This window comes from Lampetra fluviatilis, chromosome 23, assembly GCF_964198595.1.
Source record: "Lampetra fluviatilis chromosome 23, kcLamFluv1.1, whole genome shotgun sequence".
Classification (NCBI taxonomy): Eukaryota; Metazoa; Chordata; class Hyperoartia; order Petromyzontiformes; family Petromyzontidae; genus Lampetra; species Lampetra fluviatilis.
In genome coordinates, this window is record NC_136297.1 from 12,726,838 (window position 1) to 12,749,311 (window position 22,474).

Genomic DNA, 22,474 nt, shown 5'->3' on the forward strand with positions numbered 1-22,474 from the left:
CAGTGAAGTTAACCGTTCTGGATAGAATTCAGTTCGACTTAATATGTCTATGCGCTGATGTTCACTGGTGTACGGCACTGATTTAGTTGTACAGCGTGACGTTGCTCTCCAATGTCATTCACCGGTGTGACTATAGTACGGTGAGTGCTTGTGTGTAGGCTTCGTGCGCTTTATGCGGTAGATGCTTTCCAAAAAAAGGGGCGCACAAAGCGAAACCACCGACCGTGGACCGCAGTCACCCGACCCACAATGCACCACGTGACAGTCGGTACACACACACACACGAGGTTGTCCGACGTGCGACCACACCTGGGTGAATTCAAATCGCCGCACGGCGTCAATGTGATGTGGAAATCGGTCACAAACAGAACCCGCAAAGAGCGAGTGAAACCTAAACTGCATGTGGTCCCCGACCGCCTTCTGACATATTCAGCAGTGTGAGATTTAGTTTGGCTTTTTTTTTTAACGTGTGGGAGTAACACAGAGGCGAGCGGGTGTTTTTTTTTCATTGGCTGTACCTACACAATTCACTGTGACCGACCTGACAATATTCTGGGCTACGTTTTTATTTTCCATAATTTCTCAGCAAAGGCCCAGCTGAATTCAGCTTGGTGTTGTCATGTCCAGGTGAGGTGAAAGCGATTTAAGAACACGTCATAATGTGTGATGTCTTTATGTGCAAACTATGACCGAATTTTCTGAGTGACACACAGTATGAAGTGAAATACGGTGGAGCAAACTTGAGCAAGGAACAGCATTGTAAAAGAAACCTGTTTTATCGACAAATGGTGCAACCTCAGCTGCCGCTACTCTGAATGCACTGGCAAGTTCTAGTTTGCCGACTTTGTGGGTGCTCTGTGAGTGTGTACGGCTCCGTGTCTATAATGCACGTATCGTGTACCGCCACCTGCTGTGTTATCGCTCCCTTTTGATTGATTTTGCACCTGAAACTGGCTTTGTAAACCATGGATTTCAAATGCGCTCACCCAGCCTCGCCGAACACTGCCGATGGCTGTGCACGATCGATGCCGGTGTCGTCGCCGCTATGCAACTCTGAGATGTGCGCTGGGAAGAGGTTGCCATTGTCTTCGGAACAAATGCAGGTGCGTGCAAGAATCGATCAAGATTCGGATAGAAGACTTGTACTCGTGCATTGCCGGATCGATTATTTTGCAGTCGCAAATGTACGTGTAAAGAAATCTAGAACCACGGTGTATATATCATAATTAGGTGAAGTTTTTTTTATTCACAGCAAACTAAATTATCGCCAAAGTTAACACGTGCAATTTAGTTTCTATGGTATTTTAAGCTGCTGTGCTTCAAAGACCTGATTATATCCAACCCCCTGTCACTTGCATGTAAGTTCATAAGTTACACACGTGCACATGTGTGCATTCTCCATATCTATACACGGCACACACAACACATCCACACGCACGTGCTTGACCAGCAGTCTGCAACTGCATCATCTCTTGTTCATCACCCAACATGAAGCCGTGTACAGCAGTCGGTTCATCTTCAACAGCAGTGGTTCCCAACCCCGTGTTGGATCCTGGGATAGTGCAGAGTTCGCGCATGAAATCTGCTGATTTTGTGAAATGATTTTGAATCGACACGTTTTGCGCCGACTTCCCATGGCCGCACACCATGTGACCATGCATCACGTGCTCTGCTGTCGCCTCCACGGTGTGGAACTCTCCATCCCTTTGCACATCCGCAACATAAGATGCCTCTCATCTGTCTCGGCCCGGCTCGTCGAGCAGCCCTGAGCTTGGCTGCGCGCCTCCGAGTTGCTGACTTGCCTGCAAAATCGGTTCGCGTGATCTCGTGCTTCGATGCGTCTCACCCCCAGGCTGTCCCCCATTTCGGTGATGCCGCCCCATCGCTTCACGTGTTTGAGCCATGTGCGTGCGCTTCTTTTTGAGCTCACCTCCCCCGTGCCCGAAGTATAGCTGATTTGCAACTGACTCACTCACGCACATACGCAATTAGAACTACTGATTATTTCGACTACCTCTTAACAGATGTTTATGGGACGTGTCATTGCTTCGGCAAATCGAGCGATTTGCGACGTCGCCTTGCGAGTTGGCGTTTCACAGTCGTAGCACGTTCGCCGAGAGCCCCGCACGAATACGCAGGTTCGTGAAAGCCACAGCAACTTTGAGTTTCCATAACGTGGCGTTGTTCATTGCCCGAACTGTTGGGTAATCGACACCGCTGTTCTTGGAGCGTTACACATGAACGCAAGGCGCACGGTGTCCGCGCCCTGTCACGGCGCGTAGGGCGGTGTGATGTCAGAATTAAAATCAGTATTCGTGCTGGAGGAATCCCATGAGCTATGAAGCTCTTTCACAAGTCGGGTCGAGAACGTCACAATAAACACGGCGCACAACGCGCCACGTGAGGACGAGGCGTTTGAAGGCTGCTGGACTCCGTTCTTCGCGTTTGCGGTGCGCTTTTTGTTTCTGCGTTGCGCACGTCCGCGCGGATCAAGTTGCGTGCCGACAACTTGGGCCGTCGGCAGGACTTACAATTGCATCCGTTCCCCGTGTGTTGTACATTACTGTTACGGGAATAGTTTGGAAATGCAGCGTTGTTTTTTTTCTAACACGTTCAATGTTTGGATGATGAACGGGGCCGCTTGAAGCGAGGTGCGTGGGGAGGGAGGAGAGCAGGAAATCTGAGTGTTCACAGATATTTTTCCGCAGCAGGTGTTTATTTTTTTATAGCATGTAGAATTGGACATATATATAGTAAAACATTTTGTAAACTTTGTATGTACTTGAAATTAACAAGAGGTATTTCTGTATACAAAGGTGCTGTTTGTCACGGTAGTTTTGGGTTGGATATTGAAATAAAAATTTGATTGTTAAAGTCCCATTTACTTCTTCAAACGTTGAATATCGAATCCTCTTTCTAAGCTCAGAAATGAGGGTGCAATTAAAGTGTTTCCTTGTCCATTCGTCAAATGGCTCTGCTCTTTTCTGCAGTGCCGGTGTGAGCAGCTGCTCCCGTTCAAAGTGATCTCATGAGCATTGAGGCAGCAGTGCTCGTGGCTTGGAGATGTTGACTACCTCGCCTGGCATGCAGGAGGTCGTGGGTTTAACACCGACCCTGATGCCTGCTGTATGTTTGGAGTTTGCATGTTCTTCCCGTGCTCGCGTGGATGTTTTTCCCCTCCACATTTAAAATCAACATCACGCGTGTAGAGAATTTGGCTGCTATGAATGTACACGTGATAAGCCACTTGGTCGAGTTATCATTTGTGGCCAGGCCCCCACTGAAAAAGAGCGATATCGCTCCGTGGGCCCCTTACATGGTAAAATAAAAAATAGTGAATAGTTTAGTTTTCTGTTTAACACGTAGGTTTTCACGACCAATATTATCCATAAGAGGTTTTTGGGTTAGATCGCGTAAATATGAACGGGTCGTTAAACCCGCCACAGCCAATTAGTAATGTTTGTCATGTAAACAGAACATGCAAATTGGTTACTGGTATAGCACACCGGTGTGTTGGGAGAGTAAATCCACAACATTTACAATTAGAGTACAACGTTTTGCCAGTAATTACAACAAGCATCATCAGGCAACTGCCAGATTTGAGTTTAGTTTTCTATTTACAGTTCCAAGCCAGTGGTGTAAATGTCACATTATGGTGGGGGCGAGTCTCCCCACAGGACAACCACTCGACTTCCTCAAGAGTGGTTCTTATTTATCGACCCTGGAGAGGATGATGGGCCAAGTCAACCCCCAACCAGGCCTTGAACTCGCAACCTTCTGATCGCGAGCAGCGCTCGCCCTCCAGCTGAGCCGGTTCACTTTAACCAGATTGCTGCTCTTCCACTTTATTGCCAACTAGTTCACGAAGCCTGTCTTTACCAGGCAATTGGTTTCATTCACATGGGTGTCATGGGAATGGATTTCGCCAGAGCGCATGAGAAAAGCCTGTTGGAATTTGGAAGGCATTTATATTTAGTAGATCAATGTAAACAATTTCCACCAATGCTTAAACCTGACGATCATTACAGTACTGTATAAAGATACTGCAGCTTATTTTAAATTTAGTGTTTCTTGTACACATTTCATAATGCAAAACTAATGACACGTTATTTTTGTTGATCGATAAAGACACTTAAATTTGTGGTGAGGCACATGCAGTAATTAACAGTAATACACCGATAAAATTAAGAGCTGAATCACTCCTACATGACTTATAAATATAATGCTTGGCAGTCTGTAAACAGACTCGTTTATCGGGGGTATTTTAAGGGTGGAGCGGGGACTGAACAATGCCATTTAGGATATCAAATGGATTAATTGCACAGAATGGGGGTGAAGATGCAGGCTGTCATCCGATTTTATTGCTTCTTAAATCTGTTCACTTGCAGACACATTGGGGATGAGTGAAGTGGGTAGTTATTCAACCGTTGTGTATCAAGATTTTATATTTTTTCAAAAGTATGGTTACTCCAAGCCGGATAATCCACCCATGGATAATTGAGAGGAAACTATTTTGACAACGCAAATGCATCCAGAGGTCTGGGAACAATGATGTATTTTATTGGCCTAAAAAAAAAACAAGTTATTTCGTATTTGAGTGAACGACCCACGTGTCTGGCTCCTTGCATAAACTCCATAAAGTGATGTCGCTTTGCTGACACGGCTTTCATTTTCTCCTGAAGAATATTACAGCAGCTGTTTTATGCAAATAACCAGCTAAGTTTTCATATTTTAGGCTGTAGACAAATAGCTTTATTTACTGTTCAAGGCAGCTGGAGCCATGTGGACGGACTAAATGAAGACGCTGCACTGACCTCGTGTAGACACAAACTAAACGTGCCTCTGCATCACCCGCGACTAAGCAGCAAGACCCCGAAACCAGCCACCACCCCCCTAAGCACACGACATCGCGCAAGGCAAGACAACCGGCATGCACAGTCCACCACTGCCTAAAGACCTCTGTGTGGCAAGGTGCCTTCCATTTTGCCTTTAGTGCTGCAGTGAAGCATAACTGCTTCTGCAATATCTATAAACTATCATATTCTCAGGTATACATTGTTAAAGCTGTATGAAACCTCCGAGTTCTCACCAACATTTTTATCAAGCTTTTTTTTTTTACTTTTGTAAAGGTGTTGTACTTGGACGGAATCGCAAAACAAGAGGCAGCTTTGTGCAGCGAGGTATTCTATCAAGGCGTTTCACCTTGATGATCTAGACCAGGGGTCGGCAACCAAAATAACAAGAAGAGCCATTTCTTTCCAATTCGGTACAAAATTCAGTATTTCAAGAGCCGCAATGCATCTGAGTACATACTGTACTCACGTACATATCGTCAAGAAGCAGCCCGTAAAGAGCCGCATGCGGCTCCGGAGCCGTAGGTTGCCGACCCCTGATCTAGACGAACAAACGTAGCTTTTATTTTCCAAACTAAACAAGCCTTCGATGTGTAGCGTGTTTGGATGGAAATAGATCAGTAGGCAGCAAATGTTGAGAAGATAAATCTCTGGGAATGACACAGCCTCCATTACTCGTAAACCCAGGCCTCGGTGTTGCTGTACCAAGTGACCAGCTCCTCCGGCTGGAACCACAGGGAGATCTCCTTCTGGGCGCTCTCCTCAGAGTCGCTTCCATGGATCACGTTTCTGTAAAAACAAATACAAAGACGCCACAATCGGTCTTCCCAGAACCTCTCGTCCTGCCAAGCCAGCCCATCGCGGCCGACCGATGACAAACCAAATAACGGTGATGAAACGACGATTTAAACCAGATGAGAACTTGTCAAATGTTTCTCAACTGTGACATGGGTCACACAAACTAAACAGTACACATGTGAAACAAGGTTGAACAAGATAAAGCATCGTCAAAATATTACTGTTGAGGAAACTAATTACGATACAATAAGCAAAAAAAACAATTTTAAATACAATTGCAATGACAGTAGAGTCTACCTGTGGTGTGAGTGAACTAGTGGAAACGGGAGGTAATGACAGGGGTGTCGGCTGTAAGTACGAAGAGACTGGTGGCTAAGGGAATGATCGAGAATGGGAGCGTGGTCGGGTGACGGAAGAGGACGGTGGAGTCTGCCGGTGGAGCGAGCGTCCAGTCCGCGAGAAGGTTCGGGAAGGGGGGACATGGGCTCGGTCCGTACATAAGGGGGAGATGCGCGGGAGACTCGGCTGTTGCAGGGGGTCTCCGCCTGTTCAGTTGAACGTGTCTTCAATAAAGAAACCATCTCAAGAAAAGTGTGTCAAGTCGTCTCTACACAATGTTACATTTCAGCGATGTACATAGAAATGAGGCGAGATACAAGGGAGGTGGAGCACACAGCGGTGTGAGCGCTGCACCTTGAACCAGGTGACCCGAGTTCGATTCCCAACCACGGCTAACATCGGTGGCAAATGATATCAGAACTTCTCCTGCCTTCACAACGTACTGACCAACGTTGCTAAGTATTGCGAGATTATGACACCCCATGATCAACATGGTGTAGGGAGGTGTGGACCCATTGGTGGATACAGATATGGAATAAAAAAATAAAGATGAGGCTTAAGGGCCGATTAGCAATAGACGATGGCCGTGACGACGGCCGATGTGTCAAAGCTAAGTCCCACCGGCCGATGTCGATGCAGAAATCCCCGCGGATGGTGCCGGGCGCCGAGTCCGCTGGGTCCGTCTCCCCAAGCATCCGTCGGCAGGTGCGCACGACGCCATTCCCCTCCCACACCTACACACCCACCACCACACGTCACCTCCACAGCGCCACAACTGCACTCTGTGCCTATGGCCCAGTGTTCATTTCATGACATTGGTGACGAAAACATTCGGCAGGTGTTTTATTTATTTTGAGTCAATGATGACTTCAGTGGATGACGTGACGGTGACTCGCGTGACTACGACCGCCCACCGAACACCAAAGCACGGTTGATGATGGCGAGGGGATATTAACAAGCATAAATGAAGACCCAGACTAAGATAACTCAATGTTATTGGAGACTGCAGTGCACTGAGAAATACTAAAATTGTATGCGTATAAAAATTGTGTATTTAAAATAGCATTCAATTCACCGATTGGCTGACCTCATAATATTGGTGGGGGAGAAACATTTTGGCAATTTTCTATGATTCATAAAACACCTCCTATTGTGACCACAAAGCAGAGCGGGTGTGGTGAGGAGAGCCGAGAATGAAGATGAGATTCACCATCGCGAGCACAGGACCCGAGTTCATGAACTGCACGAGACTGCTGTAGAACGCCTTGTCCTTGAGGTCGATGTAATGCTGCTGCAGCAGCGCGACGGGCGGCTGCACAAAGCACAGCACGCAACGTGAACTTTGGTTTTCTGAGTATGTTGAACCATACAGCAGAAACGACGTGCATTGCTACATTGTCGTGGCGTTACTATGAGCGCAAGCGCATTGAAACACAACACTCAATGTCTCAAAAGGTACACTGCCCAGTGGCAGAGCTACCGAGTGTGCCGTCAGCGCAACAGCGCCAGGACCCACGGGCGCCAGAGGCTTACGAAGTGGGGCGGGATTTGACGGCGTGGGCCATCTGATTTATTGCATCTGGTCCCATGCCAATCACGCCAGGCCACCGATACTAGGTGTCCGCTAGAAACATCGGAAGAATAAATGTGGAGGATGTAAGGTTTTCATGACCCTGTTATCACGAACCACTGGCAAAACTGGCAGAAAGGTCACGGTATCGGGGTGTTTAGTCTACTGCAACAGGTTTTATGACAATTTGAACTGGGCCATTGAAGAAACACATGAGAACATTAATGCATGGCCAGGTACATATATATTTTTATATGTACACACCTTAGCCAAATACAAATTAAAACATAAAAACACAGGTACATGTGTACAGTATTAATTATACCGCACAGTGTACTGTATAGCACTGTAAATAACGCTGATTGAACATTTGTCAGCGTGTACAATCATTATACGCAGGGTTGCTAATGTAATCGCTGCAGCTACATTTGTTACCAACGGGATACGCATAGTTCGTTATAATGAGGTAACACCGTGGATAACAATGTATACTACCGATGCATTCATTTCTCAATAATAATAATGATTTAGTGTTGCTCAGGCCACCTTGAGGAACTTCATGGCGACCAACTTGAGGCCCTTGCCCTCGAAGCGCTTGACGATGTCTCCCATGAGCCCGCGCTGCACGCCATCGGGCTTGATGGCGAGGAGTGTGCGCTCACGCCGCGCCTCTCGTCCTGCGGGCACATCACCGCCAGCCGTGGTTCAAGGCCACGACCGATGGGGGTCAAGGCTAAGGCCCAAAGCCACAAAGCCAGGAATCTAGATTGACGCCAATGTCAAGTCCACTCTCGGTGGAGTTTAGTAGATTTGCAGTTTTTGGGTCTCTCTCCCCGTGGTCACGTGGATTTTCCTCTGGGTCCTCCAGTTCCTCACCCCCTCACCCCCACATTTAGAATCAACATCATGCATTTAGAGTATTTGGCTGCTTTAAATTTCCACGTGAAAAGCCACTTCGTTGAACTTTCATTTGTGATAGCCAGGTCACTTCTGAAAAAGATATATAGCTCAGAGGGCCTCACCTGGTAAATTAAAAATAGTAGTTTAGTAGAACACGAAACTATTAAATTATATCTACTTAACATCTTCACAATTACATTTTGGGAAAACAAATAAATACTCTGGTTCTTTCGGTAAAGTCACGTAGATAGTAGTATAAAAATAACAACACAAATATAAAAATCACCTAAATAAGTGATATGTTCATTCAACTTTTAAATAGGTTCTAGCAGATTTAACACTCGTAATACAGGGTGCTTCAAAAAAAATGAACACTTCTGAGAATTTGCAACAAGACCACAAGAAATGTGCTGACTCCGGGCTCTGGAGACCAGCTGGAGAAGATTCCAGGCGGCGTTGACAACGATGGCGAACAAGTGGAGACTCTTTGACTTATTGAAGCTATTAACATACATTTGTTATCATGTTACAGTGTATTATCCGTTCTTTTGCCATTAAAAACTAGTCCCATATAAGTGCTAACATTTTTTTTAAAGCACACTGGACTACTCTACGTTTTCTAAAAGTCATACATTGTGCCATTGGAACCTCCTTTGCCAGTAGCAAAATATGATAATTGGTTTCTTACCCTTTTATCTGGCAACAAAACTGACACCTTTTGTATTATTATTATAATACATTGTGATTCAGTAAGTGCTGCTCTCTACATAAGACATCCATTCCTCTTGTTTTAGCCACGAGTTTCCCCCAACCCAGGCTGCCCGTGTCGAGAAGGATCGCTGCTGGCACGAGGTGGTGCCCACTGCACACATTGGCCTGGCATCTCGGTTCGAGACAAAGGCCCTGAAGGCTGCCGTCTCTAGTGTAAACATCAGTTTCAAAGACAATCATAATACAGGTTTTTTTTGGGTTATATCGCGTAAATAAGTCGAATGATTAGCACTAGACTACAAGAACACTAAGGAAATATTAAATACTGCCAAATGCATAGAGAATTACAACCAGAGCATGTGTTTTTGTGTTTGCATGTTCACCGCAAGTTCGTGTTTGGTTCATGCGGACTTGATTCATTGCTCAAGGTTTCTACCTGGTGTCCGAGCATCTTAACACCAGTTTTATTGCCAAGAAAGGGTAAAACCCTCTTCTTATTGTTTTCATACACGTTGGCCTACTCTTCCTCTCCTGACATGGCGTAGTTATTTTTTGCCGTAAGGGCACAGTCGTTAATGGCGATACAGGACTTGACATTTAGCAGACATTTTCTTAATTCCGTATATTCAATGTCGCTCTCCTTCTCTCTTGGCCTTTCACCTTAAACTTACAAGGCGCCTTACAAATAACAGTGAATTATTATTTCTAATCCAACTACTTTAGAGGTACCAAGCTTATTTTTTATACAACTTATCCCACTGCTAATGACCCCACTGCGATCTGCACACACACACGGTGTGTCCCGCCTTTAAGTGCCGAGTTATTTTGACCATACTTCGCCACTCTGGCACAGCCGGGGGTTTATAATCGTGTCCCTTGGTATTTAATGGCAGTGTGCCGAAAACACAAAATGCCAATTCAGATAATAACAATTCTGCTGATCGTACAATCATTATACACCGCGCGGTAACTGACGGCGCAGGCCCACGCAGTGCGTTGGAAGAAACACCACCACCACCAACAGCCTTGCCGCAATGTTAACCAGCACACGCAACGCATCGACGAGGAGAGCGACCGCTGGCAACGAAGACCTTTGAAGAAGTGCGCCACGAGCGCTAGAAGCAGCGTCCACATGGCGACTCGCCGCCCTTCACCACCGTTCGCTTTGACCCGGAAGCTGTCCCAGCAGCAGCCGCGGCAGCAACTTCCGGGTTAAATAATTTAACATTTTTATAAAACAAAAACTAAAAATGTTTATTTGATGGATGGCGATGTATGAAGTTTGTGTTATTTTGTAAATTAAGCAAAGAGATAATTTTAGTGGGTAAATCTGCGGGGGGTAGGGGGTGGGGGGTGAGGGGCGGGGTGAGACTTTCCCCCCCGGCCACGCGCGCTCGCCCACCACGCCGGGCCTCGCTCGCCCCACTCGCGACTTTAGCAGCGCAACTCACGACTTTAACAGCGAAACTTACAACACACTCGTCTTTGTCTTCATTCAACAACGCGAGCAGGACGCGACTCGTAAGTTTACGTTTGAGGAAATGTTCTGCCGGTGATTTTTTGTCGGAATGTTTTTTTTTTACCTCAGAAGCGGAGACCGAAGCCTGCGCTAGGCCGCGCGTGAAGTTAAAGAAACACGCTTTTTTTAAACCCACGCGTTTAGCACTGCTTAATCAAATATAATACTATGGTTGTGTCTTTAGTCCTGGGCAACGTTGTACAATGTGCATTTGTTATTGTTCGAGCTCACCGCATTGTGATTATCGGGTTGAATAGCCGATTAACGCGTTTATTGTCAAACGTTGCTTGAATGGTATAAGTGGCTTTTACCACATACACATCTTATAACTGATCTGGAATATCACCCAATAAAGCGGTAGTATATCTTGATATACTATATTGTAATCGCCCACTGAGGTGGTGCGTTACGTGCGGCGGTGACTTTTAGTAACTTCCTATCCCGACAAGGCCATCGACTTAATCGTGATGTGCTTAGGCTGTGAATGTTGTGGATTTCCTATCCAACACAACCGGTTAGTGCTGTACAAGTAACGAATTGGCACGTTCTGTTTACTTGACAAACCTTACTCAACTGAGTATTTGGACTTTTTCTTAAGGACTGTGCTGCCACATTGGAATGTTGCATCCCTGTTGAAGTTTTATCATTTAGGGTATTATTTAAAGTATTATCAACCCTGTAGCGTTACCTTGTACAAACTCATCGGGGGGCCATGACATACTGATCATTAAACAAACGTTTAGTTAATATTAAGTTCCTAAACAAAATAAGTAACGATACGGTCCTCATTCTGCTCGAGCGCTTGCCCCATGTGTATTTGAGGAATGCTGCCGTCACCGTGTTAAATATTGTACCAATATATTTTGGACTACAGTGTGCTGGAATGCATATTAATTAGAAGGGAGTATGGGGCGGCTGAGTCTGCAGCAGCGAGGGAGGAGGGGTCGGCCCTCTCCAGCTTTTAAGATGTCACAGGCGTGGGTATGATAATTGCAACATACCTGGAAGTTTATGCAGTTTTTTGGCTCGGAGATTTTAACATGCCCCTTTGGTGTCCCTCTCAGAGCCATCATGCCGAAGGTTAAGTCCAAGAACATGGGCCTGGAGACGGTGAAGTTGGATCCCGCGGGGTCAGTGCGGCTCCTGGAAGAGAAGGTCCGGCAGAAGCACAGGAGCCGGCTCGTGCTGGGTCAGCGGGAGGAGGAAGAGCGCCGGCTGGAGCATCTGGTGCTGGGAGGGCAGGACGATTTCATACACAAGCTGGTGTCCACGCAGCCTCTTAAGGTGCCCTCTTCATGCATTTTGAGAGCAGGAGATGTGGCTCTGCCACTCCCTTCTGTGCTGCACCTGGAAGTCTCGTCACCAAGTCTCTCCGTGTAGCTTCTGCGCGAACGAGTAAAATTTTTTTTACAAATGTTAATAATTGATGGGCAATTGATAGGCATCCGCATTAGCCAATGCTTGTTGTGGTGTGTCTTATAATTATCAAGCTGTGCGTCTTTTCGGAGCATCTTACAACCTGGAGAGTACGGTAGTCGTAGTGCACATGATCCGAGGTTTTTAGTTTAAGTGACGAGCACCTACATGAAATGATTTACAACTGATTTAAATGCTTGTGCGACGCAGCTCTCAACCGCTGCATCAGACTCCAGCGATGACGAAGAGGCGGCTGATGAGAAGCATCAGGTGGAGAAGCAGCCTGTCTGGGAGGATGAGGATGACGCTGACAACGCCAATGAGTTGTGAGTCTTCGTCGGTTGATGCCGAACTGTACAACGTCACACATCTGAATAGCCGCCCACACTCAATGCGATGTTTGTGCACAGTGTAATTGTTATATTCTACAGGTAGATGTTCACATATTCTACCTTTTCTATTGTCTTTTCAGTTTTTAACTCTTAACATTTTCTGCATCCTATTACTTTTGTGTTTTTATATCTTAAAGATATGTCGTCTTGCTGTCTTGAAAACCCCCCCCCGTGTTTTCTGCTTCACAGGGTGGACATGAAGCACCAGTACCGCAGGGAGTTTGTGCGCCACGTGGACGAGAAGACGCTGCCCAGGGCCAAGCTGCAGCAGCGACTCAAATCCGAGTGGGTGCACGTCACGTGTACACCACACGTGCGTTGTGTGTGTCGCGAGTCCCGTCGTGTGTGCGTTTTGCGTGAGCACGTGTGGCGCATGGTGCTCGCATTCGTACTGTGTGGGTGTCGCGCTAGATGGTGGAGCGATGAGATCAGCTCGTGCAGAAGCCGCATGGGTCTCACGTCACGGGGCTGTGAGGGATATAGACAGTGTAGGGAGATCTTTATCTCATAGTGAATAGGCAATGCCTGATGGAGATGATAAAATATGATGGAAATTATTAGCGTTTGAGATCACACAGGTTTTCACCATCTGCCGCAGCTGAGGAACTGAGCACGGCGTCTCTGCTGCGTGTGCCGGTTTGCGGTGCGCTCAGGTTCGAGAAGGCCATGGGCGGCGTTCCCGATTGGGCTGACCTGTCCCGCATCAAAAAGAAACGCCAGGCGAAGCACGACAGCGACGATGAGCAGGAAGAAGATGACGGTGAGGACGATCTTCTCACCAGGACCGGGAACTACCTCACATCCTCGGAGAGCCTCCCCAAGGGCATTCTACGGGTGAGGGCCAACGCGCCGTGTTTGGGCAGCGTGACGTAGCAGCTCCTACGATATGGTTCAGGTTGTACTGCATGTTGTTTGGCACGATGTTCGCTGTTTCGCTTCACTTGCTGGGAGTTCTTCTAAGGAACCGAATAAAATAATTTGCTGAAGAAGAAGCGCCGGAAGTCACGCCGAGCATCACGTGGTAGAGCTAGAAAACACTTTGGATAGCCCACAGCTCAATCGTGAAATCCACGTAGTAAGAGTATAACTTTGCCTTTTGAAACATGTTGGTTCATTCGTTCACCCAATCGATGAGTTTTACGAGTGTATCTTTGTTTCTCATGGATTGATAAATACCCACGAAAGAGAAGTCGTGCCGATGAGTTTTTGCCTGGTGTAAGTAAAAGAACCGGTTTTGAGTATCCGATTGTCGACTATTTCACCCTTTGGTCTACCACTAGATGAAGAACTGCATCGCAGCAAACCAGCAGCGCACGTCGGATGGTCGCCTCACCTCCGTGCAGTTCCACCCCAGTGCGGCCGTGATCCTCACCGCCGGACTGGACAGGTCGCTCTCCCTCTTCCAGGTGCTGCATCAACTCCCACGGTCACCATTCATGTGAACTTCTGATTCCTCCACCCACCTTTATAGGGAACTGGGATGACTCTTCCACACCTGCCAACCCATTTATTCTGCTGGGTGGTCAGGTGCAGTGGGGGGCGGGGATTTGAGAAACTTGCACCATTGTGACCTCTGCGTTACCAGCCCATTGTGTGCTAACCATTACTCCAGTGCATGAATCCCAATGTTATCATGAACTGAAACCATATTGGCAAAGTATGAATCATTGGTTTTTAAGGCTTAACTTTTTGAATAAGTAATTGGATATCAAGTAGTCACATGTGGAGTTGTCACATGTCATGCTTGAACACGATTTGCTTCAGGTGGATGGTCATACCAACCCGAAAATCCAGAGTGTGTTCCTGGACCGGTTCCCGGTGTACCGCGCGAGGTTCTCCGCCGACGGGGAGAAGGTGATCGCGACCGGAATCCGCAGCAAGCCCTTCTACGTGTACGACATGATCGCCGGCAAGATCACGCCCATCCTCGCCATCCGCGGTGAGCACGCCTCTCCCGCCGCACCTCTCTGTTTCTGTCGCTCGGCTACGTGAACTCATCGCCTCTCGATTGGCTGGTCTACGAGTAGAACAACTTGCGTGTAGTCCTCAGTGGCAGACATGCTGTCACGTGATGAGTCTGCCGCTCATCTGAACGTGCGGTCGGTTGTCAGAACATGTAGCCAGATGGGGGTTATTTATATGGTTGTTTATCTACATCAGTTGTTCCCAGCCTGTGGCCTGTCGACCATTGGTGCCCTTCAAGGCTGTGGGAAGTGGTCTGCTAAACTGTTACAGGGCCTGCGGTTTGAGAGTGGTTTTACTTGGTGCACAGTGGTCCAAGAACATTTGTTGTGGGTTGAAAGCGGTGTGCGTGTAAAGGTTGGAAACCACCGGGGTGTTTCGTCAATCTAGAGAGGTTAGCCAGATGGGTTGGGGGCATACGGTTGACTGATGAAGACTGTGGTTGTACAAGTGAGGATGTGAGCGGTCGTACTTGGACACTCACCTGGTCGCTCTGTCCAACTCTGCAGGCTTGGAGGAGAAATGCATAAAGCGTTTTGAACTCTCTCCCGACGGACGGTTCATGATGGTGTTGGGGACATCGGGAGTTCAGCACCTAATAAGTCTGAAGGTAATGAGTACTCCGTGTTTGTGTTTCCATTGACCCACGGCACTTTGAAAGCTGTACATAATGGCATGCTTTTGCGTTCAATCTTGTTATAAATTTTTCCAATAAGTACATTTGGTTTACGGAATATATTTTATACAAATATTCTGAAGAATATGTAAAAGGCAACGTATGGTTGTGCGTATGCATTCGTTTGCACTTGTGGATATTCACCCGTGCGTGCGTGCGTGTCACAGGCCAACGAGCTGGTGGGAAGCATGAAGGTGAACGGGCAGGCCAACGCCGCCACCTTTTCCGCCGACGGAAAGAACGTTTACACCACAACAGGTGAGGAGGCCCCTTGGTGCTGCAGCGCCACGTGCTCACGCGACGCGTTTAATCGTCATTATAGTGGAAGTTGAACTAACCGTGCCACCTGGGGCTGCTTGCAGACGAGGGCCAGGTGTACGTGTGGGACGTGGACAGTAGGCGTTGCGTCAACCGCTTCACGGACGACGGCTGTGTCAACGGCTCGAGCATCGCCGCCTCTCCCGACGGCCGCTACCTCGCCTGCGGGTGGGAACCTTCTCCTTGCACTCGCGGATGCAACGTTACGCTCCAGAGCCCACGGCTGTTGTCGACCGACCGAGTGCCTGGCCCCAATTCCTTTATTCGACGACGATGCCTCTTTTTCACTGTGCAACGGAGCCGCACCGCTGATGTTGCACACAATGAACGAGTCGAGATAACCGTAGATGACGCTGTCACTCCTTGTCCGCTGCGTGTCATCTTTATATACAGCTCGTTAGCAGCACCCCTGGCCCTGCTGGATCCCGAGCCCGATTCAGATGTTTTACGAGGCCAGCGAATCGCTGTTCGGTTCTGGCTCGGCACGGCAAATAGCCGGTGTAAAACCCACCCTTTCCGTGAGGGTCCTGCGCTAGCTTGGCTTGGTGTGCCAGTGGAAAAGGGGTATTCGTCTGGATGCATACACAAACTGTCTGTACCCAGCTACGATTGTACGTGGAGAGCGGCGCAATACCGAGCCGAGTTTCTACAACGCGTCTTGCCGTGCGCGCAGGTCCGTGAGCGGCGTGGTGAACCTGTACACGTGCGACGAGTGCCACTCCAAGCCCAACCCCGCACCCCTCAAGGCCCTCATGAACCTCGTCACCCCGGCAACGAGCCTGGCCTTCAACTCCACCTCCGAGATCCTCGCCATGGCGTCCAACGCGGCCAACGAGGCTGCGAGACTGGTACGTGCCGCTGTCCATCGGCAGCTCTGTGTGAGGGAGTATTAACCAGAGTGGCCGTTGGGCTCGAACCTCATACGTTTGCAACAAGTGGCAAATGCACTTGTCGGTCAGCCGTGTTGGAAGCCTCCATGACAGACCTTGCCTTAACAACGAGCACCCGATGTGCTGTCGGTGTGATTTGAAGGAGAGACTCGTGTGGGCTGGCTCATACCCTGCTGTATGTGCTGCACCAGCCGTATGTATGTACGTACGTGTTTAACTTCTTTTCCACCGTACGTAGCCGACCGTGCTAATCGGAGGTGCAGGGGAAGAATAACAAACTTAAACACAAAGTAGTTATAAAGAAATTGGTTTTCAGTCGAGATTTAAGAGTGCATAGCGCCAGTGACTTCCTAATATTGGAAGAGCATTCCAGACGGCCCCAGAAGCGCGACGCGGCGACAGTCTTGTGTGCAATGGCTAGCCAAATGCTGCTGCTGCGAGGATGATCAGAGTCCGCCTGATGGTTTATGCTCCTTGACGAGCTCAGCAAGGTATTGTGGTTAATTTGTGGCAAGCACTGTGTGTGTAATGAGTGCAACCTTACATTATAATGTATTCGTTGGGCAACTGGAAGCCAGTGCAACTGTGATCGGGCTAAGGGGCGTTTGTGCGTCTCCATTGTGCTCAGGTCCACGTCCCGTCCCAGTCGGTGTTCTCCAACTTCCCCGTATTTCGCCGCAAGACGATTTACCTTGCGCAGACGATGGCCTTCTCGCCACACAGCGGCTTCCTCTCGATCGCAAATAACAAGGGCTTGGCGCTGCTGTACAGGTGAGGGCTCGAAGACATGCAGAAACCTGTGCGTGAGCGGAACGTATTTGCGAGCGTCCAGGAGTCACCAGGTGGACGCTCATGTGCTGTCTCTGTGTCTTGAAATGGAAATCCACAAGGTGATCCCCGTTCACCTCAGCTGCCAATGACTGCCCAGGAAAACCCATCGCATTACATTTGTTTCTGCACTTAATTTCGTTCGATTCCGGCTCTGGAATGATCGGTTTGGCTGTCATGTGACAAATTGTCATTTGACAGACATTTAAATTGTAGCAGGATGGATGGGAAAGTGCTGCTGTGGTGTGGCAAGGGTCACCTGAAGGTATTTCAGAAGCAGTTCTGTGACATCTCCTTCAGTGGACCATTCTGGAACATGGGGTTAGGCGCTGCTTTGCAAGTGTTCTGATTGTTGAGACCGATAGAAACATTGGGATGGAATCTGGTGGAAAAACTAACATTGCAATGCTTATTTAAAAGTAGTAAGCACATAGTGATGTACTGACATGTTTTAACTAATAATATATTTTGTCTTGTTTAGGTTAAAACATTATTCAGACTTCTAAGAAGACCTGCTGCATGTCCAGGTTTGTCCTCAGTCTCAAGTCATATGGATCGATTGAATGCAGTGCTCGACTGTGGAGGATTACTGAAGGGGGGGGACTCCCTGCTCCAAAGTTAACTTTAACAATTAACTCCTTCACCATTTTACAAATATAGTCCCATGGCCTTTCTGTAGCCAAAATAAATTACATTTGCCTCAGAAAACGATATTTCAGTCTGTTTTGCAAAAAATAATCTATTTGCGTTTGTGTGTGGGACATCAGCATTCACCCCCCCCCCCATACCAAGGGGCAGGAGCAAGTATTGTCCTGAATATTCACCTTAAGTACTGTTTGCGCAGTTCTCATGATATATAATTTTCACACTTTGAATTACCATGTGTTTTTGTTAAGGTATTGGAGATTACACTGATTTTCACTAAAGCTGTGTTGAAAACTTGTTTTGTGTTTCCCTCCTAAGATGAACGAAGACTGAAAGATGGGGGAATGTTTTATGCGCTCACGGGAGTCTTGTATAAAAAGGACCTCAATAAACCTTTGTTTGCAGAAGCTTGATGTTTGTGAATTGTTAAAGACTCATATTTTTTTAATTCCTTTTCAAACGTTTTTATATTGTACATAGTGCAACATCAAATCTACTTTACAGTTGTAACCCAACCTTTCACTAAAACCTACTTTTCTGTTATGCGTACATCCTGAATGTATGAAACCCACATCCGTGATTGATGGTGCATGCCGATAATATTGTTCAGGCAGGTAGCTCCGCCACTTGTACTGTGTTCTCTCTGTGGCTGAAGCGTGCGCCCAGCTTTGGTTGCCCTAATAAAGATTGCGCGAGATTGCTTCCACGCGATCCTCAAGAGTTTTCAATAATGTTGTATTATGTACCGAGCGTGTCATTCATCAAATCAGACAGGCCCGGGGCGATGAGAGAGAGGGCGAGGCGGGAGTTCTACTTGCTCTCTCGCCACGTACCCCCCACCCACCCCCCCCACCGTTCAGCAGCCTCGGTGTGCACCCAGGAGCAAGTTTTTATTTAAAATCTTCCCATGTACTTTGCAAAACACAATTATGAGCGTCGTTGTGTAGAATTTAACAAAAAATACGCATATCTGCCCCTCTACGTAAAATGTTAGTTTTTGCAAATCCCATCGGCCATGGTGTGGGAGTACATGATTTCAAGTTTGCTTGTGTTGAATTAATGCTGCTGAAATTGTACACTCCCAGAACGCTTTGAGATTGGATGTGTAAACACGAATATTTTGTGGAGGGGCCGATGTGTGAAGGATGGGAATGGCTGTACTGTCGAATGCATCTATACAGAGCTGGTTATTGCAAACTTTCCAATTAAATATTACATTTTATTTGGCAGTGATTTTTTCTCACAATTGTCAATTTCGTTGGTATTCAAGCAAAGACCATTTATATTGTGCATTTATATTACATAATTCACTCATGTTTAATAAGTTAACACAAATAGGAAGCTTTTAAAGGGTTGTCACATGCTTTACCCAAAGGAAGTAAAACACCCAGAAAAACAAACTCACAAGGGAAAGTTCTGCTGCCATTTTATTCACCGGTGTGAAGGCAAGTTAAAGCTCACAACGTTACATTTCAATGTATACCATTGGCATCTCACTTCTTGGGATAATTTTGTATTCAAAATATTTCTGCTGCTCTTGCTCTAATGTTTTCGGTATGCATATACATCTATGTACACCAATGCCTGACAGAAGCCAGATTTGAAACTAAATTAGTTAACCCTAAACACCCACTGGAGCGCTGAAAATTGATTGTATAATTGAGTCATTTACCTGAGGCCACTCCAAAAATCAATGACTAGGCAAACTGAAGTACAATCGCCATCAGGCACAAGAGACGGTAATTTCCGATGGCGATTCGATGGGACTCAGTCCCATATGCAAAGTCTAAAAAATAAATCTTGCATTAGTCTGCTCGTATTACAGGGCTTGTAGCCACTGGTAGCAATGTGTTCCACTGGGAATGCATGTGCCCTGCACAATGTAACTTGCAATGCGTGCTTGTTACGACGACTTCAAAATGTTTGATTCAATCCGTGCGAGACGCGTGCCAGTCAATCGTCCGTAATGAACATAATTCAAAGTTGCTTTTAACGATTTAACACTTCAGGTTGCCTAAGTTAAATGTAGGGGGGGTTTGGAAGTGAACTGGGGTTATTTAGGAGTGTAGCAATTCACCCTTCTGCATGACCACCCAATCCCCAATGCGATTCGATAAATCGTCACAATTCAGATTTGTGACCTGTGTATCAGCTGCCATTAAGGGGTCCCCCCCCTCAGGTAAAAATTGTGCTCCTGAGACATTTCGTTACATTGAGCGCCAAGTTAACTTTTTTTGTGATTAGGGCGTGCGTCGTCATTTTCAAAACGTATCATTACACCCCTAGCGTAATCGTGATTGCAGAAAACGATTGCTTTCGTTGGAAACAAGGTGGGTGGTGTTGTGGGTACTTTGTGCTCAGACGGCTGGAATTTACTGGGCAGCGCAACTCTTACGAGCTGTTGGCGTGCAAAGTCGGACCTTGAGTGACGCGTCGACCACTAAATCAGTGATTTTGCGGCACCGCGACAAAGACGTTGCCGGCGACCCGCGATCCCACCGCCTTTGTGCCACGTACGCGACCACAGCGCAGCAAAAGCGCGGTCAGATGCTGGACAGCGTTTGCAGCAGAGAGTTGCGCGCTGGCTCGCACTGCTCCAGGATTTTGTTCGTCCTGTGATGGGGGGGGGGGGTAACAAACGTGTTTAGTATGACTGGCACGGCTCATTGCCACGGTTTGTGCCATTGTTTCTCTGTATTGGTGCAATCTTTCTCAACAATGGTGCAATGTAAGTGACTTAAAATGTAGAAAAATCTTTAGTGGCTTGTACAAGGTTTTATGTTTTATTTTACAATGTCTAGTGTCATCCATGTATAGATACCCCCACTAAATAGGAAATTAGAGAAAATAAAATTTGATTTTAAAACTTCAAGTCTCCCACCAATGTCAAGACACGTATCAAACAGTTGAACTCGACTTCTGTAAGACACGGAGCCATCGCTTGCCCAATATGAAATCGGCTGTTGAGAAGAGAGTCTCGTTAGAAATGGGCAGGGTATCTCGGCCTGGATGACCCTAACCACGTAGCAAGAATGTAACGGACAACGTGGAAGTGCGCGAGGGCTCACTTTGACATGAACACGATGAGGATGGGCAGCAGCGAGCGTGGGAAGTACTGCTGCTTGACCACGTGCTCCAGCGTCGCCAGCGGGCCTTGGAGATTCGAAACGGGCTTCACTTTCTCCTCGCTCTGATTCGCCATGACGGGACGCACGCACAACACAAAGCCGTTTGAGGGCAATCATCACCGACATAACTTGGTTTTTAGCAACTGCGGCAGCTAACAACGATATGCATGTAGAAATTATTTGGCACTGTACGTAGCCAACCGTGCTAATCGGAAGTCCAGGTGAAGGACAACAAACTAAACACAAAAAGCAGTTGTCAAGAAATTATCTTTAGTGAGCCATCTGATCAATGAAAAGTGTGTTTTTGTCACGCATATTTGATGGTGTACAGAATCCAAACTCAAGTCGTCCATGGCCTCTGTATGGTTGCGATGCGACCATCTCCTGTTATGCTACGGTCCCTGTTTTGCTAAACAGTGATTTCAGGAAGGATAGCAGCCACGCGGTGAGCCAGTCAACAAATGCCCAAGCTCTACGCTCTTCTGCATATGAAGGTGTTACAACCAATGAATAATTTATATGAAGGTGTTATCAACTAATAATCATTTGCACGTGCTAATAAATTGGAGCACTCTTGAGAAAACCCAGGTGTGCAAGGGGGAAACGCTATATTCCCAAACAGGCAGGTGGGAATCCACATGTTTGCTGTACTCCATTCTGACGAGCCAGGGTTAAGACACCTCGATGCTTGAGCTGTCTTATTTTATGAATAAGATGGTTGTGAAATAACACAATAATTAAAAGCAACATGCTTCCTGCATCACAACTTAAAGCCCTCGGCTATTGTCGTGAATTAAATTATTTAACGTGCAACTGACAGCATGCGCATTATAAGCGTTACCGACTGTAAAATTGCAATGATTGGGAAACATTGCAGGCTTATGTTAAGGGCACTGCAGTTGAATAACTTTCATAATCTTTATTTATACTGGAAGTACAGAGCAGCATTAAAAAATGTTAAAAATGCAAAACAGTTAGACAGTTATAGGGAACCGATATTGCAATAATCGTCTTAGTGAATATGTAAATTGTATAACAAAATTAAGTGTGCAAACTGCGCGTGGTCTGATTCGGAAATTGCTCTCCTGGTTGGCCACGAGGGGGAGTAGCCAGCACATTTGTGAATCTCAGGACATGCAAATGGAAACATGCTGCAGCAACTATTGGCCAGTGAGCGTCGCTGGTGCTGTTAAAATGCCCCGCGCCTTTCGTCGCCTTTCGCTTCGAGGCTCGCAATCCAACTGAAAACCAATCACAGCTCCTGGATGGCGCCACAATGGAGCCGAGTGTTGATTGTTTATAGAGGTAAAGCTGCAGCCCTGCAACCGCTCATGCCACTGCCAGTGTCAGGGACTCCAAGAGAGGCAGCTCAAGAGAGCCCGTGGAGAGAGTATCTTGGCCTACTCTTTCACAGTGCTGGATTACAGGTGTGCACCACCACCACCAACAACGGTGTCCTTGTGTTCTTGCGGATCACCAGGGGTCCATGTCCCACAGGTTGGGAACCACTTCTAGAGGATGCTGCTCGA

General features: G+C 47.0%; 3 protein-coding genes across 6 annotated transcripts in view; 1 reads left to right on the plus strand and 2 right to left on the minus strand.

The window, feature by feature from the left end:
* Positions 1-4,544: 4,544 nt before the first annotated feature.
* LOC144940827 (nucleoside diphosphate kinase A 2-like) lies at positions 4,545-10,345 on the minus strand. The gene is made up of 5 exons (XM_078867283.1): positions 10,263-10,345; positions 8,107-8,237; positions 7,201-7,302; positions 6,612-6,724; positions 4,545-5,642 (listed from the first exon to the last, which is right to left on the minus strand). The coding sequence occupies exons 1-5, from the start codon at positions 10,303-10,305 to the stop codon at positions 5,525-5,527; spliced, it is 507 nt and encodes a 168-aa protein (XP_078723409.1). The 5' UTR covers positions 10,306-10,345; the 3' UTR covers positions 4,545-5,524.
* A 207-nt stretch (positions 10,346-10,552) lies between these two features.
* On the plus strand, positions 10,553-18,460 carry UTP18 (UTP18 small subunit processome component). The gene is made up of 14 exons (XM_078867449.1): positions 10,553-10,692; positions 11,755-11,974; positions 12,317-12,432; positions 12,688-12,783; positions 13,152-13,332; positions 13,779-13,904; positions 14,263-14,437; positions 14,970-15,070; positions 15,304-15,394; positions 15,499-15,622; positions 16,128-16,302; positions 16,973-17,115; positions 17,654-17,699; positions 18,136-18,460. Exons 2-13 carry the CDS (start codon positions 11,762-11,764, stop codon positions 17,676-17,678), a joined length of 1,566 nt encoding a protein of 521 aa, XP_078723575.1. The 5' UTR covers positions 10,553-10,692; positions 11,755-11,761; the 3' UTR covers positions 17,679-17,699; positions 18,136-18,460.
* A 786-nt stretch (positions 18,461-19,246) lies between these two features.
* The window catches only part of RANGAP1 (Ran GTPase activating protein 1), a 36,647-nt gene continuing 33,419 nt past the window's right edge, over positions 19,247-22,474 (minus strand). For 3 of the 4 annotated variants that reach the window (XM_078867287.1, XM_078867285.1, XM_078867286.1), the window contains exons 14-15: positions 20,886-21,007; positions 19,248-20,430 (exon numbers count right to left, since the gene is read on the minus strand). In XM_078867287.1, coding sequence (XP_078723413.1) covers positions 20,361-20,430; positions 20,886-21,007 — 192 coding nt within the window. In that variant the 3' untranslated portion in view covers positions 19,248-20,360. Of the gene's footprint in view, positions 20,431-20,885; positions 21,008-22,474 lie in introns of all 4 variants that reach the window. The other variant, XM_078867284.1, reaches the window with a different exon arrangement.